General features: G+C 44.2%; 1 protein-coding gene across 1 annotated transcript; it reads left to right on the plus strand.

Moving 5' to 3' along the window:
* Nucleotides 1–1,361: 1,361 nt before the first annotated feature.
* On the plus strand, nt 1,362–17,490 carry THBS1 (thrombospondin 1). Its single transcript, XM_054200886.1, has 22 exons — nt 1,362–1,510; nt 1,685–1,776; nt 2,528–3,105; nt 3,647–3,722; nt 3,965–4,161; nt 4,364–4,489; nt 6,043–6,136; nt 6,486–6,659; nt 7,048–7,224; nt 7,546–7,719; nt 7,915–8,042; nt 8,164–8,316; nt 8,821–9,039; nt 9,620–9,727; nt 10,115–10,274; nt 10,664–10,782; nt 12,446–12,680; nt 13,035–13,262; nt 13,420–13,691; nt 14,106–14,203; nt 14,314–14,453; nt 15,097–17,490. The coding sequence occupies exons 2-22, from the start codon at nt 1,710–1,712 to the stop codon at nt 15,102–15,104; spliced, it is 3,531 nt and encodes a 1,176-aa protein (XP_054056861.1). The 5' UTR covers nt 1,362–1,510; nt 1,685–1,709; the 3' UTR covers nt 15,105–17,490.
* Nucleotides 17,491–17,858: the final 368 nt, after the last annotated feature.

Raw genomic sequence — 17,858 nt, forward strand, 5'->3', positions numbered from 1 at the left:
CTCCAATTTTCCCTCACCACACACGCAATCGCCTGACGAGATCCTTCTCGTTCACTGACATTCAGCTTTCCACAGGAGCACATGCCAAGCACACAAAAGCTGGGGAATGCAGAGGAATTAACCATTTTTGGAATTCGTTTACTTCAAAGCCATTTCACACACTCAAGTCACTTTTGGTCGTACAGAGTATGACATGACGTAGAGAACCTGCCTTTTTAACCTTTAAAAGCTTTCCTCTTACCTGAAATACGAATTACGTGGGGAATTCTTGGCTGAAGTAGTGTTAGTCATTTTGTTCATGAAACAAAGTCACTACAGGAGATTCTCAGCTGCAGGACAGCATTAGTCACTTCATTCCTTAAGTGAAGTCGTTAACCCGAGGGTCATCCCCACGCACCCTTCTCCAGTGACAAGGACAAGTGGAGAGGGAAGGGGAAGGCGCCAGGCTCCCCGGTTCCTCCGGCCGCCTTCCTCCCCGGCCATCGCTCCCCTCTTCCCTCAGGCCACTCAGCCCGCGTCCTTCCTGAGGGTGGGCAGAAAGACCCAACGAGCCTTCACGTTATTGCCACTTTTGTGGACCCAATGCCCTGTGTGCCGCATATTACAAAGCGCGAGCAGGAAGAGATGCTTTTCATTAAGTGAACTGAGTTAATTAAGTGAAGATTGCTCTCATGAAGTCACTCAAGACAGCCGGAGGTAACGGTGTTGAGGCACACCTCGGCTCCGCGCCCGGCCGGGCCGCCGGCAGACACCTGCGACGGGCTGCGGCCCTCCCTGGCGTGTCCGGGGGGTACGGCCGGCTGGCGGACACGGCCAGGCCCGGGCACCCTTCCCCTCAGCGCGGGGCTAGGGCGGGTGCGAGCGGCCGGCAGCCGAGGGTCCGGAGGCCAGGGCTGTGAGGCCGGGCGGGCAGCGGAACAGGCGGGGGACGGGTGCCAAACGCGGTTCGCCGCAGCTTCGGGGGACGAGGGGGACCCCGAGGGCCCGGCTGCTGGCGGGGAAGGCGTCAGGGCGCCGCGGGGCCGATGAGCGGCGGACAGGCCCTGAAGGGAGCTCGCGGGACAGGCCCTGAAGGGAGCTCGCGCGGCGCCCCCTAGCGGTGCGGCCGGGCGCGGCACCTCCCCTCAGGAGCGGCGCGGCGACCGCCCGCTCCCCCGGCCGGCGGGGCACGACGGCGGCGGCGGTCCCGGTCCCGCCCCCCGCCCCGGCCCCCGTGGAAAGTTGTCTCTGGCCGCCGAGCCGCCCGGCGCCCGCCTCCCGTTTCCTGCCCCGCCGCCGCTGATTGGCCCGCCGCGCCCCGAGGAATGCGAGCCACCCGTTAAAGGCGCGCGCGGCGCCCGGCGCCCGCAGTGCCCCGGCAGCGCCGCTCCACACCGTCGACCGGGACCCGCCACCGCCGCTCGCACTCCCTCCCACGCCGGGACAGTCGAGGGCTGCCCCAGGATATTACCCGCCGGTGCCCGAAGGTGCGGGAGGCCGGCGCTGCCCGCCCGGATCGCTCTCCCCGGAGGTAAGTGCTGAAGCGGCGGCCGCCGCGCTGGCTGCCCCCTCCCAGGCCACCTGCCCTGTCCCCGCCGCGCAGCCCTCCTGCCCCCGGGGAGCCCTCAGGAGCCGCTGGTGGCGGGACGGTCGGTCCTGGGTGCGACGGCAGCGCTGTGACCTTCTTCCTTGTGACTGTCCCCAGGCTGGCGCTGAGACGGACCTTTGCCATGGGGCCGACGGCTGCTGTCTTCCTCCTCCTCATGCTCAGCACCGCGGAGGCCAAGCGCACCGCAGGTAAGACCAGCTCTGTCCTGGGGAGCCGGCAGGTTTGGTACTCTGAGTGGTTGGGGAAAGGCAAAAATTAAAAAAAAAAAAAAGACACTCCAGGGTGTCTGTGTTGGCAGCTGAAACTGTCTTCGGTGGTGAAGGGCTACAAAGCTGTTGATGGACAAAAACTTTTTAACGTGAGCATCAGCTAGAGCAGGAAACTTTCCCTGGTGTGGAATTTGTGTAACGTTCAGAAATAGAAGTGCAGAGTCTCCAGAGGTTGTCCACCTCTGCGTTGGGCAGAGGAAAAGGGGAACGTGATCTAGGAACTTGCTGGAGAAGGAGTGGGGCAGTGGGCTGCTGTTGTGGCGCTACAGAGAAGCGGTTGCGGTGCTTGCTGTCACCCTGCAGGATGGAGCAAACTCACTTCGCTGTGTCCTAGCACAGGAATATCGCAGTCGGGGCTTCTGCTGTCTGTTTCTCCTCGGCTAGAGCCTAATGAGGTGCCAGAACGGCTGCTACCTTTGTGTGTCAGTCAGCGGGTACCTGGCGCTCCTGCGCTGACTGGCTCCTGTACAAGAATGCACATGTACTGCCGCACAGCAGCTCCTGGTGGGACTGCCGTACCGTCAGAGCGACTGTCTGCACTCTGATGTGAGGCAGTGTACCTTGTGTGATATGCGCCGCCAGCCAATATGTTAAGCAATCCTGGGAGGTATGCACCTGCTCAGCCTCTTCTTGTCCCTTGCTCATGATGCTTGTTCTGATCTCTCTGCAGAGTCCAGGAGTGATGATAACAGCGTCTTTGATCTCTTTGAACTCATCGGCTTCAATCGCAAGGGAGCTGGGCGCCGGGCCCCCGGGGTGTACCTGGTGAAGGGACCGGAATCCTCCAGCCCTGCTTACCGCATTGAAGATGCCAGTCGCATCCCTGCTGTCCCTGACTCCAAGTTCCAAGACTTACTAGATGCCATCCATGCTGAGAAGGGCTTCATCCTCCTGGCCACTCTCCGGCAAGCCAAGAAGAGTAGAGGCACACTGCTGTCCGTGGAACAGAAAGATGGCTCTGGTCATGTCTTCAGTCTAGTATCGAATGGCAAGGCAGGCACCCTGGACCTGAGCCTTTCTGGTGATGGCAAGCAGCAGTTAGTGTCGGTGGAGGATGCCTTGCTAGCTACAGGACACTGGAAGAATATCACCCTGTTTGTGCAGGAGGACCGGGCTCAGCTCTATGTAGGGTGCGAGAAAATGGAGAATGCTGAACTGGACATCCCCATCCAGAACATCTTCAGTAGGGACCTGGCCAGCAGTGCCAGGCTCCGTATCGCCAAAGGGGGAGTCAATGACAACTTCCAGGTAAGAATTTCACTTACATTTTTGCCTAGTATTTTCAGTCATCTGCCTTGAAGGTGCATTAGCTACTCAACCAGCCTAAATAGCTACAAAGACACAGGTAACATGGAGAAAGGGTTCCACCACTGACTAGTTTGTGTCCATCTGATATGGACCACCTCTAAATCTACTAAACTTTAATAATGGAATTTGAAGGGTGAAGCATTAGATTTGCAGCGATAGGACTTTCTGCAGCAATAAGAAGGCACTGAAGCTAGTTGTAGCTTCATTGCTCAGGTTCTTATACGAGATTCGGAAATTCATGGGTTCCTTCCTGCCTGGAGAGTTGCCAGATCCTTGTGGTCAAGGCTGAGAATGTTAGGAAGCAGGGCTTGTTATCACTAAGAAGAATAAAGTAACATATTTCACTTTGCTATCTGTCTGTCATGAAATTACTCATAATGATCTTATGTGACCGTAAGCGCCTCCAGGCTCTCTTCATGCAAGTTGTACTTCTTTCCCTCGCAGTCACTGCAAGTAGCTGTAATTCTTCCTCTGTCCACAGGGACTGCTGCAGAATGTGCGGTTTGTGTTTGGAACAACTCTGGAAACTATCCTGAGGAACAAAGGCTGCTCCAGCTGTAAGTTTGCAATCTGCTGAATCCAATGACCTATTAAAAATAAGATTCCTCGTTACCTTAGAAAGACAAGTTGAAACAGAACTCAGAAGTATGCTGACATGCAAATCCACATTGCATGAGAAATAAGATTACATTTCTGCAGGCACCCTAATGAATCTGGTGGCAGCTGTTTAGCAGGTGTTACCCTGGAATGATAAATGCACGTGGTAAAAAATGCATTTATGTGTGTTTTTGTCTCTTAGCCACTAGTGCAATCATTACTTTGGACAACCCCATCAATGGTTCCAGCCCAGCTATCCGCACTAATTACATTGGCCATAAAACAAAGGACATCCAAGCAGTCTGTGGTTTTTCCTGTGATGAACTAACAAATATGTTTGTGGAACTGCAAGGGCTCCGGTCCATGGTTACAACACTTCAAGACAGAGTTCGCAAAGTGGTGAGTGTTGGTTAAATTCATGGCACCTTTCATTAACTGGCACTTAGTGAATGAATTATAACCTGCCCTTTGAGAGCCTGTATAAACAGTAATAACTTTACTCCATGACTTCTGTGGAAAAGGGTGTTTTCTGTATTAACTTACTAATACCTTCTCTCTGCTTCTCTCCCCTGCCCCTCCTCCCTTTCCACCTCCCCTTAAGACTGAAGAAAATGAACTGATTGCCAAAGTGGTCCAGATCACTCCTGGAGTATGCATTCACAATGGCATCTTGCACAAAAATAAAGAGGAATGGACTATTGACAGCTGCACTGAATGTACCTGCCAGGTAAGATTCCCTACATTCATAAATCCTCTGTATATAAATTCATGAGTTGAAATTAACAGGATTTTCTAAATGACATTCTTTGTTAGAAAGAGTGAATCCTACACAGAACTGGGCATATGACAGTAGCCAGAGAATTATTCAGTTCATTTCATCCTACTAGATCTCTGGTATAAATGCAGCTTTCATACAGTGTTACAACAGCAGTAATCCAGAAAATGATACAAAATATCACTCTGATACAGCTGTTAGCACACTTAATTCCTGAATTTGAGGGATGCCTGTATTCTTTACATGGGTCCATGAGTAAACTAAAAGTCGTCGTCATCAGTGGAATAAATCTATAGTACTATCATCAGCTTTGTCCCCTGGAATAGTTTAGATCCACCTTCTGTCCCCACTGAACCTCCTGATGGCTTAGTAGGAAAAGACATTCCAGTACTCGGTAAAGGCTCTTAACAAATTTACAGGGTTTTTATTCATCTAACAAATGCTTCTAGCTGTGTCCTATTAGCTGTTACAGATTATAAGGAACAGCAATCCCTTACAGATTTCAGTTTAGCTGTTTAAATCCCAGGATCACCTGGCAAGATGTTTATGCTTTGTGTTCCGCTTCTGTGGAATGTTGTAAAAGTACACCAAAATAGACAGAGTTTCTTTAAACTCATTGCTTGCTGCCTTTAACTCTAAATATACCTTAGCAAAAGCATCTCGGAGCACCAGTCTACTGAAGAGTGGGTTAACTAGCCTGCCTCTGTTTAGAAACTAAAGGCTGAGTATTTGTACATGTGCAATTCGAGGCATCTCACAAAGTTCTGCGTCTGCTTCTACAGGTCTGCGTCTTTTGTCTTGTAGTCAGCAAATGATACTGTGACTTCTGCATTTGCCTCTTTCATACCAACCCTCTTACTCAATGTCAGCTGTTATTGTCTTAATGCGGTCGCTTGCTTGGGGAGATTAAAATAGGAATCATGAGAGCATTCTTCTGACCAAGCAGTTACCTTCTAGAGGCAAAACTATGGGCTGCCCTTTAGTTCTCATTGAGATTGGAGGTGGGTGTTCTTACCCTGCCTGCTTGGCTTAAAGATCAAAGACTTTTAAGTACAAGTTATAGATTTCATGGCTCTTGAGCAGAGTCCACTGAACTTATTTTATCTCTACCATATAATCAGCTTAAATCCATATTAACTGAAAAGAAAGTTGGCTTCTCCCTCATTCTTGTTTCATTCCTTTGAAGCCTGACCTTGTACTTTGGATATCACGTGATAGTCTTTTACTTTAGCTGGCATCTGGTAGCTACTCTCGATCAACTTCTGCAAAACCAAAATACTTCCCCTCTTGACTGAAAAATGAGTGAGAATGGGAATGAGATGAAGTTTGACTAAAATTACCTGGGAGTACCCTTGGGTTGTATTAGCTCTAAATACAAGGGTCTGTGCGTTAGAAGTGCTATTGAGTCTTTAAGTGCTGCAGAAAAGATTTCTTTATCATTTAACCAGACTCCAGACATCATTTATATTCCGCTTGCTTATTGCAATTCTCACAATTCTTTATAGAACTCTGCCACTATATGCCGGAAAGTGTCCTGTCCTCTCATGCCTTGTTCCAATGCCACTGTGCCTGATGGAGAGTGCTGCCCCCGATGCTGGCGTAAGTACTTAATACCTTCACACTTCTATACAGTTGGCTTCATCCAGCTAGACACATGCTGCTCTAAACTATACCACAACTGGATATAACCTTGCACCACTGGAGTAAGGTTAGCCTGATGCCTCTTTGAGGTTAATCACTTAGGTGATGCATGTGAGCACTGCAACTTTTGAGTTCATGGCCTTTGTCTTGTATTGTACAAGAAAGGAAGATGCAGGTGACTTTTGAGGACAGTTGTATCCTTTTCTTTCTTTTTTTTTTGTGGAGAGAGGGGTGGGAGAAAAGGCTATTGAAAAACACATACCTGGAGTCATATTCAGAGCTGTAACGGAACTGCATCCCTCTGCAGCTAGCGACTACGCAGATGATGGATGGTCTCCTTGGTCTGAATGGACTTCATGTTCTGTGACCTGTGGGAATGGGATTCAACAGAGAGGGCGATCCTGTGACAGTCTCAATAACCGCTGTGAAGGGTCTTCTGTACAGACTCGGACCTGCCACCTTCAGGAGTGCGATAAGAGATGTAAGTACTTAATCTACTCACACTGGTAATAAAACACAGGCCATTTTCATTGGCTTAATGTTAACAGTAAAGATTACAGCGTAGCTCTGTCACTGGGGTGGAGCACTGGCTTCTAGCTTTAAGGACTTCCATCAATAAGGTAAAGGGGAGCAGATTGTTAATGCAGTAAATAGGCATGTTTGGGCACTGCTCCCAGGACAAAATTTGAGGCCAGTTTAGGTCTGCGACTTCTCTAGTGACAAAACAACTTGATCTGTGACAGTGCTGAGACTACCAAATATATATGGAGTCTCTGGTACTGTTCTGGTACTAGCTATGTCCTAGGTGCTGTGCAGCTGAAATCTGTTCTCCAGAAACTCTATTACTAACAGACATCTCTCTCCTGTAGTTAAACAGGATGGTGGCTGGAGTCACTGGTCACCATGGTCATCGTGCTCTGTCACTTGTGGCACGGGCATCATCACTAGAATTCGTCTGTGCAACTCTCCAGTACCGCAGCTGAATGGCAAACCTTGTGAGGGTGAGGCAAGAGAAAACAAATCCTGCCAGAAAGATCCTTGCCCAAGTAAGTGTGTCCAGGTGGTAACTACTGTTCTGTAGCTTAAACAGTGAACTTCCTGAGTAGCTGCTATATAATCTATTTCTAGTAATGTTCTCTCTTTAACCTTAGAGGTGGGCTAGGTAAAACCTCACAGGTTAATTTCAGCTGAAACTACACTGTTTTCTGTGGCTCTTCCATTAATTCTATCCATTCCTTCTGTTATTTATGTCTGAACAATGTCTGAAGTGCTCTCACTACAAAAGTAATAGTCCTTAGGAAGGTAGAAACTAGTTGTAGCACCAAATTTAAAGCCATACATGTCTTCTAACTTCTGTCTCCCTTTAGTTAATGGCAACTGGGGACCATGGTCTCCATGGGATGCTTGCACAGTGACATGTGGAGGAGGACTTCAAAAACGTAGCCGTCTCTGCAATAACCCTGAGCCTCAGTATGGTGGGAAGACATGCGTAGGTGAAGCTAGAGGGACTCAGGTCTGCAACAAACAGGACTGTCCAATTGGTGAGTATCTGTTGTCCTGTCCCATAAACATCTGAAGGTTGTGGACAATCCTGCAAATACTGATTAAAAATATTTGACATATGTCTGTAAAACACAACTGCTATGCAATTTTAAACTGGCATATTGGCCAAATACAGTATTGTAGTAGCATGGTAAGCATCTCTCATCTTAACACTTCCTTATTTGTTTTTTCAGATGGGTGTCTGTCCAATCCCTGCTTTGCAGGGACTACGTGTACCAGCTCCCCTGATGGTTCCTGGAAGTGTGGTGCCTGTCCTGCTGGCTACCATGGTGATGGTGTCCACTGCCAAGATATTGATGAGGTAAGAAGACTACAGTTTGCTTCTTGAAAGGGAGTGGAAGAAAATGGGAAGGGAGAATAAAATCCCAGCGTTTCATAACGCTAACCCCTGTTCTCATCTATCTCAAACTCTTGTATTTCAGTGCAAAGAGGTTCCTGATGCCTGCTTTGTCTTCAACGGAGTGCACAGGTGTGAGAATACTGAACCTGGGTACAACTGTCTGCCTTGTCCACCGCGTTTCACTGGGACACAGCCATTCGGTCGCAGTGTTGAGGATGCCATGGCTAACAAACAGGTATTGTCAACTTGAGAACTGTTCTGGGTTATGAAATCTCATTAAGTTTCTAAACAACAGAAAGCACCTATGCGTTTCAGGGAAGGACTTTGTACATTTAATAAAACACCATCCTCTGTGACTCAGAACAGGAGGAGCATTAAGCAGTTTCTATTGGAGTTCAAAATGAGTTTTAAAAATCACTGTCCTCTGCCATGGGGGGTTCAGATGTTACACATAATTTTAGGGGAGTAATTTAATCAGTATTCGCTTACTTTCGTGCTTGGTTTCACTTGAAAATAAATAAGGTTTAAACAAGAAAAAATAATAATTAGTGCTAAGACTGCTACTGGATTTGGGGAGTGGAAGGAAGTAATGTATGAGGTTTTTCTCTTTTTTTTTTTCCCATTGAAGGATCTCTGATCAAAACAAGCATGTATTGTCCATGTTTTATTTGAAACTCTGGGAGAAAAGGAGGGATAAAAATATGTTTCCAGTGGATTTAATTTCTGTGTGGTCTTCTAGGTCTGCAAGCCACGTAATCCATGCACAGATGGAACACATGACTGCAACAAGAATGCCAAATGCAATTACCTTGGCCACTTCAGTGACCCCATGTATCGTTGTGAATGTAAACCAGGCTATGCTGGCAACGGCATAATCTGCGGAGAAGATACTGACTTGGATGGATGGCCAAATGAGAACCTTGTTTGTGTTGCCAATGCCACTTACCACTGTAAAAAAGTAAGTTTATCCTGTTTTTCCATCTACCATAATAACAACCTGTCTATCTGAAAAATATACAAAATATGTTAGAGGCTTGCTTTATACCTCCAACCTGTCTAGTTAGAGCTATTAAACTATCCTCTCTGCAAATAAAACTGGTAAAATATCCCTCTGTGTAGGGATACCATTGTCAAGGTATTGCTAGGAGGCTCTTGCTGTTGCTCTAGATATTCCTGCAATATGGGGGAAAATTGAAGCCTGACACAATTATAAATGTTTGTTATAAATGCTCTAGGAAGAATCTAGTTCAGGCTATACCTGTATCAGCTTTGCTCTGACAGATATCCATTTTCAGGGGAAGAAAAAGAGGGTGAGATTCTCAAAAGTGGCCAAATCTTTGTTTTAAAAATTATTTGAGTTATGGCTTTCTAAGATATCCTCACAGTAATGACTAGCTAAAACTGAGAGAACTACAGTAAGATTACACCTGCCTGATTGAGCTGCTGTTATTTTGCCTAATGATTAGATGTTACCTGCTAAAATCAATATTGTAATCACACCAGGAGTAAACACATCTGTGTGCTTTGTCCTTATCTAGGATAATTGCCCTAATCTGCCCAACTCTGGGCAGGAAGACTACGATAAGGATGGGATTGGTGATGCCTGTGACAATGATGACGATGATGATGGTATTCCTGATGACCGGGTAAGACACCACGAAAGAACAGCCTTTGAGAATGTAGCTCTCCCATTCCCCTTCCTAAGGCTGGGGTCTAGCTTCTGACCTTAATCTTAAAAGGGGACCATAGGAAATTGCTGGCACTGACAGCTATCCTAGAAACCTTTAGATATGCATAACTATGCAGGCAAACTTTCTGCAGCTGGTTGAGCTTTGGAAGTGAATCTTCATCTTTATTCAGCTGTTCCTACACTCATGCAGGCAGTGGGGTGTTTTGAGATAGAAGCATTCCAGTTTTAACTGTTTCCCTGCCTTTCATTTCTCCTTTCATATAGTGGTAAAAGCATAAGCAGAATCTGGTTTAAGCTTTACTTTGACTCTTTTTAAAGCTTGACTTCTTTCTCGCTCTTGCAGGACAACTGCCCGTTCATCTACAACCCACAGCAGTATGACTATGACAGGGATGATGTTGGTGACCGGTGTGATAACTGCCCCTACAATCACAACCCTGATCAAACTGACACTGACAACAATGGAGAAGGAGATGCCTGTGCAGTGGATATTGATGGAGATGGTAGGTGGCTTCTAATCAGGCCTTTAGATGGTTTTCCAATCACAAATTGATCAAATGTACCACGAATTTCCTACCAGAACTTCATCCCTGAATACCCGAAAGTTCTGCTTTAGTGGTCTCAGGATATAAAGACTACTGAAGTAACAATTATAGCTAATGGAAATTCACTTTGAAATATACACGTTTTGGCACAGTTAAATTCTAGCTCTGCTCGCACAGGCAGTAGGAACAGAAGCGTGTGGCAGAGCTAGTGATGAGTCAAGTTTCAGAGCTTTCAAATGCTGCTCAAAATGCTTTCAGAAATTTATTAAGTGTGTGCTGGCTTTATACAGTCCTTTGCAGCATTTAAACATTTGACTTTCATTCATGAACTCTCCTTAATTTTGTAGGGGTCCTTAATGAAAGGGACAACTGCCAATATGTCTACAATGTAGACCAGAGGGATACAGACTTGGATGGTGTGGGAGATCAGTGTGATAACTGTCCACTGGAACACAATCCTGACCAGGTAAGGGATTTGCATTATATAAATAGAAGGCTGATAGTATAAAAAGGTAGTATGCTATGTAGTTTAGAAAACATTTGAACAAGTTACAGCTTTAATTTGGCTTGTCACAAATCATTCTTATTAATTTGCCAAATGGTGCCTGTATCAAATAACATGCCCTCACAGTTCAAACAGGTGCTAGGTATTTTCTGAAAAGTAACTCTAGTGAAGATCTCTGAGACTACTGCATGTACTTGCCTCCTAAACATTTCTTAGGTTTGTCAGTTGTGGAGATTCTCATAGTAAGGATATGAAATTCCTGGGAGCACTGTACGTAACCTAGGTAGGTAGAAGTACCCACCTAGCCTGTAGTGCTGTCTTCACTTAAACACAAAGTTGTTCTTTGACCTTTGTCCTTAAGGCTGAAACAGCTGCATTTTGAAATATAACTTTTCTAACAGTAAGTTGAAGGCAGCACACGTTACTTTTCTCTTAAGGAAAAGGCATATTCTGACACTTAAAACCTGTGGGGGAATCCAGCCTCTCACAACTTACTGGTTCAAAAACATTTGAAGGCAGAAGTAGATACAGCCTTGTACTTGACAGGATGGCACAGGCTTTAAGTTTAATAGCTTCAGGGACATAATCAGAATGTCCGAAGGGCTAGAAAAGCTGTTGCAAATCAGTGGAATCCAGTGTAGTGTGGTCATAGAGCCTAAAAGCAGTGTTACTTGAAGGATTTTAACAGATAATATAGAATTTCTTAGTCTTTGTCACTTGCTTCACTACTTCCCCACCTTAGGGTGGAAAGTGCCTGAAGATTCTTTCTACTTTCTTCTCCATGACTTACAGGCAACGTTTCTTTTAGCACTTTGAGATCTTAATATAAGTCTAAACGTTTTTCAGACACTTTTCTAATCAAGTTCTAGAAGTGGAGATATTAGATTTCAATGACAGAATGAGTGGCTATTCAAACTGTGTGGTATGCCTTCTGCCTACGCTAAATACCAAGGTCATCCACCAGTAGTGACAAGACTACTAGACTAAACCTTGAGGCAACTTCAGGATGCCTGGATTCTCCTTTTATTTCAGAAGGTGACTAAGCAAATGACTGACTAAAATATGGGATCAGCAAGCCCAGCAGTTCATGCAGTCTTTGACCACTTAAGGGAATAACCATCTTGACTGATGAGTCAGGGAGCATGGAGAGCATTATCAGCTTTTATGATAAAGAAAATTATGACATGGTGTGAAAGGTAAAACCAAGACTTGGTAGACTATATTTTAATGTTACAGTCTCTACTGGGTAGGTACAGAGTAGCATTATCCTTATCTGACCCTTGGAACCAGGGAGGTGCCAGTGAAGGTGGGAAGTAAAGTACCCTGTGTCTGGTATGGCAGACTAGTGACAGAAGAGTCACATGGCAGAAGGGAGAAGAGAAGCTGATGACCACACTGCTTTCTGCTGCTGTGGATTCAAATTAAAACCAGGGCAATGAAAGCAGCCCAAAAGCAGTTAGCATGGGCAGCTGTAAGAGTGTATTAATCCTAATGCCTCACTACATCCATCTTGGCTCTTGCTAAAGCAAGCAGAAATCCCAATTAATTCTAGCTGTTCAGACTCCTATTTCAGCCTCTTTTTAAGTGGCTTTTTTAAATGTTCTTTATTTTTTCCCTTACTTAGGAAGACACTGATTCTGACCGCATAGGTGATCAGTGCGACAATAACCAGGACATAGATGAAGATGGCCATCAAAATAATCTTGATAACTGCCCCTATGTGCCCAATGCCAATCAAGCTGACCATGACAAGGATGGAAAAGGTGATGCCTGTGACCATGATGATGACAATGATGGTATCCCTGATGACAAAGACAACTGCAGATTGGTTGCCAACCCAGATCAAGCTGATTCTGATGGTAAGATGGCCAGTAACATTCTAAGAGTATCTTCCAATAGCTTGATGCCTTTTTTTTTTTACATTATTGTTGGACAAAACCTACAAGTAATAAAAAGATAGAATGTCTATACTGTTCTTATAGTGCTTCTCAGGAGTAAACAGCAATGTGAAAATGGCCACATACACAACTTATTCCTAAATCACTATCAGGCTGGAGCAAAGGGGCATTTATACAGTAGCTGTTGTGGTTTCTGTAGCGTGTCTGCTGGCAGCACCTGCGCAGTCACATCTGCAATTAAGATTTCAAATTCAAGTTGTAAGACTTGGAAGCAAACAATGGTGATACAGTGGTGAAATTACTTGTGTCCTGTAGGTGATGGACGTGGAGATGCTTGCAAAGATGACTTTGACCATGACAATGTGCCAGACATAGATGATATCTGCCCTGAAAATGTGGACATTAGTGAGACTGATTTCAGAAGATTTCAGATGATTCCCCTGGATCCCAAAGGAACATCCCAAAATGATCCAAACTGGGTGGTTCGTCACCAGGGTAAAGAACTGGTTCAGACAGTCAACTGTGACCCTGGCCTTGCAGTTGGTAAGAGACAATTTTAACTCTAACAGGCATTACACTGTTGTTAGTTTTTGGTTTGGGGGAGTGGGCAGGGAAGGGAGAATCTGAGAAATTATTAAGGAATTGTTTAAGAATCACAAAAGAGCAATGCCTAAAACTTTCTCCCTTAATACCCCCATAGGTTTTGATGAATTCAATGCTGTGGACTTCAGTGGCACCTTCTTCATCAATACAGAAAGGGATGATGATTATGCTGGCTTTGTATTTGGCTACCAATCTAGCAGTCGTTTCTATGTTGTCATGTGGAAGCAGATCACCCAGTCTTACTGGGACTCCACACCAACTAAAGCTCAAGGCTACTCGGGTCTCTCCATCAAAGTTGTGAATTCCACCACTGGCCCGGGAGAACACCTTCGTAATGCTCTGTGGCACACAGGAAACACTCCTGGCCAGGTAAGAGTGGCACTCTGATAACCTGCTCTTCTGCACTGTAAGGCAGGCTGTTAGAGACTTACAGGGGGTCTGCACATGCTGATCAGTATGGCATAGTCTTCTTGGCAAAGACCAATAACTCTGTAATTACTCCAAACCATTCAAAATACTGTACAAAACTAACAGGATTTTATGCTGCAGACAAGCTTTCCCGCAGCAGTGAATCAATTGTTTCTGGAATTGTGGTGTAGCTTCCTATTTACATATTTAAAAGTAAATTCAAATGCAGTTGATTTCAAAAGACCCCGTTACAGAGCCTAATGACTTACTTTAAGTCTGTACTAGTCATAATGATGATGCTCAAGGCACCTGCATGTCAAAATAATGGCTGTGTTATCTCAGGCCTTTGGTTAATAAAAAAATATTCTTTCCTAGGTGAGAACTCTGTGGCATGACCCTCGTCACATAGGCTGGAAAGACTTCACTGCATACAGATGGCGCCTTAGCCACAGACCAAAGACCGGTTACATCAGGTGAGCATCATCCTTTTATCTTAAGTAATTATCACAAGGAAAGTGGATGTCTGTAAAGATAAACCTAACAGAAGCTTGTCAAAGATGAGTGACGTGTTGTCTCTTCGTAGGGTTGTAATGTATGAAGGGAAGAAAATCATGGCAGACTCAGGACCCATTTATGATAAAACCTATGCTGGTGGTCGGCTAGGATTATTTGTCTTCTCTCAAGAAATGGTGTTCTTCTCAGATCTTAAATATGAATGCAGAGGTAAGGGAGATATTGTATTTAAGAGATCCCATATAAATGAAACAGTTCAAGAAAGCTGCTCTCAAGAAAAATAGAAAGGATCAATGAAGAAACAGAAGCTAAGAGAAAAAGTGATCTTTCTTGATAAACTCTTCACAGTTAAAATTTTAAATGCATAAAATTTAAGTGTATTTCTATCCTGTTATTTCAAAGTATCAGGAAACCATGTTAAGGTGCATTTCGTATCTGGAACTTGGATCTCCTTTAAAATCCTGACTAGAATGAATCAACACAGCTGACAAAGTCCAAGGTGAAAATGCAAAATAATGACTTTAGCGAGCAAGAGAGTAGTGTCTGACATGCAAAAAACTGATTTGCTTAGAAGCAAGCAAAGTAGAAGGTTGTCCATATACTGTACTCTGCGGTTCAGTGGAGATAAGGTCATATGACTAGTTCCAGGTGCCCCAGTCGTCTTAAATTGTGTCTTCATTATATACTGGTTACACAGACTAGATTCTAAAGTCTAACTCAAGAAAGTACCTAAGCACTTTCAGTTTTCTTTACCAATATGCTCTTTACAAATGTCTCTAGGGATTAATGTCTTAGACATAATCATGCATAATACACAGAAATGTTTAAATATCTTATTTTTTCTTTTTCACAGATCCATAATCACAAGGTTACTGGATCCAGAGACTATTTAAAAATGCTGGTATTGCACCTTCTGAAACGTTTAGCCTTACAAATCCTGGGACCATTATATTATTCCTTCCTTTCTTCTTTCTGCGTAAATGTGGACTCAAAACACATGACCTGCCTCAAGAGAATGCTTTTGAGAGAATGAAAGTGAGAACATACTTGGTATCTGACCTCTGCTGAAGTGGAAGGAAACAAATGTGTCTTGCAAATGAGAATTGTCTTCACTGAACAAGCACACTTCTTTCAGTAGGAAAGACATTTGTTTGCTGTTTATCACAGTGCAGTGTCACTGCCTCTCTAACTGGAGGTCCCATGGAGTAGCATTTTGTAAAAAGAACATCTTTGGATGTGCTGTGGACTACTTAAACTGAAGACCTTTCATTGTGTGGGGAAAAGGGTTTTTGGGTGGGAGGGTGAACTCTAAGTCTTTTCTTAATGGGGGAGAGGAATTTTTTTAATGAGGGTTGCGCTACCTTGGTTTACATCTGTTTAACTTGGAGAAATTACTATCGTTCTATATGTCATATCTTTCAGATGAAAACACAGCCTTTTACTCTTATTTGTGGTGAGCTAGATCAGCTGTTCTATTACACAGGACAAAACAGAGATCCTAAAACTGATTTCCATGGTGGGAAAGGGAAAGAAGATAAAAACTGGCACACTGGACCACACCAGCTTTGGGAGAACTGGGATTTGCAATTAGATTCTGTTTGTTCCTGATTAGATGCAGATCTTTCTTACCTTTAAACGTTTTCTTTCAGATATGGTGCCAGAAAGCACCGCCATCTCAGCTAGCACTGTGCTGTCCTTCAGGAAACCAGCATGTGCTTCACTCTCTATGGTTAAAAAGGCACAAAAACAATAGTAATGAAAACATTCCTTTTCTACATGCCATAGACGCTTTAAACCCCTCGCTTCTTTGGAGGGGAGGGGAAGGGGCCTGTAGATAAAATGCTGAAATTGTAAAATATTTATTTTTACATATCCTTGATGTTATAATGACTGAGGGATTATTGATTAAAACAACAAGAAATGCGTCAAGACTATCCACCTAATCATTGTTACAAGTCTTCATGACTGTAAGATTGTAAATACAGATTATTTATTAACTCTGTTCTATATTGCAACTAGAGGGGTTTTAGTTGAGGAAAAACTCTTGTCTGGAGCAGATAATGGTGATGTATTTGTTACAAAGAGCAACTTTCCCATAAAGGCTTTGAGGCACAGGGAAAAGTGGCAGGGTGGGGATTGGGATGTTTGTTTTTCTCAGTCTGAGCTCAGTGTTGGCTTTTCCTTCCTTTGTGCAAGGCAGGCTGTAGCCTGGCAGGCAACTGTTCCCCAGAGCTAGAACTCAAGTCCCTTCAGATGGTAGCCATTCCTGTCTCCCATGCATAGCGCTAGAGATGAGGGAATGCCGTTTAACATCTTAGTGGTTATTAAGTGCTGGGAAGTGTCTGCAGCGCTTTACCACTGGTCAGTGGGGCTGACGCGAAACCAGAATACCTGCCCTGAGGAGCTTGCAGAGAGGGGCACAATGTCTGCAATCAGTAACTGTTCGAATGGGCTCTTTGTGCCACTGCACACTAATTATTGTAACTTGCAATGTGCAGCTGCAAAAGGAATCCTTCACGGACCAGACAGAATTTCAGGAGCTCCTTGCAAACGAGGGAGAGGGCTTGATGTACACTAACAGAAGACTGTTTTCCCCAACAGAAGGGGCAGCATCCTTATACCTATAACATTTCCTTGTCTTTTCAAAAAAAGGAGAAGAAATGAACACAGTGAAAGTTTTACGTACAAATATTACCTCATTGTTGTGTGACTGAGAAAAACCTTTGGATTAAGCAGAGTTCAAATGTCTAATAAACTTTAAAGCTACTGTAGTACTAAAGTTAATGCTGTACATAGTCAAAATTTCTTTGCAGAAAATGTATTCCCAGTAAGGAAATGGCATTGGAAAAAAAAAAAAACAAAAAAACAAATGTCAAATACAATTTCTAATGTTGTGTTATATTTTTTTTTCTGTCATCTTGTATACCGTTGCTTGTATTTTTATAAATTATTTTTCTCATTGCCCTTGTAATAGTTAATCACATAATTGTGTAGATACGCTATTTAAATAATTTATCATGAAATGCTACCTGTAGAGTTAGTATTTCTATTTTTATAAAATGTTTGCACACTGAACTGAAGATTTGTTTTTGCTTCCCTCTTCCTGATGTTTTTGCTAGCATAATTTTCTAAGGACATGCTTTTTTGTAAACATTTTTAACCATTTTCCATTTTAAAGTTGTGTAAGTTGTACAATAAAGCTTCTTACATACAAAGAACAATAAACCAACAAGGACATTTATATTTACACCTTTGCCCTCTTAGTTTTATTCATGTTTTGTGATACTTCTGTGGATCGCTGATATGCTAACGCATTGCTTTTTTATTCCTGTCAAATTGGGCTTCAAAATATCTCTACGATCTTTACATTAAAACTGTGACAAGAGGGGATGCACCTGTGCTTTCACCCCTGGTCCAACAGCTTGTCCCCCTGAAGGCACTTCAGCAGTTAGCAGGGACAGCCGGCACACTTGATTCTGAAGGCTTCTGCTCAGTGTCGACACAGCCACGCTGCCCTTGGTGAAGCCACTCTTGCACACTAACAGGCTCCTCTTTGAGGGATTTCAGGCCTACCACCTATTTCTTTCTTTCACATGAAGAGGCAGCAGGATGACA

This window comes from Rissa tridactyla, chromosome 4 (genome assembly GCF_028500815.1).
Source record: "Rissa tridactyla isolate bRisTri1 chromosome 4, bRisTri1.patW.cur.20221130, whole genome shotgun sequence".
NCBI lineage: Eukaryota > Metazoa > Chordata > Aves > Charadriiformes > Laridae > Rissa > Rissa tridactyla.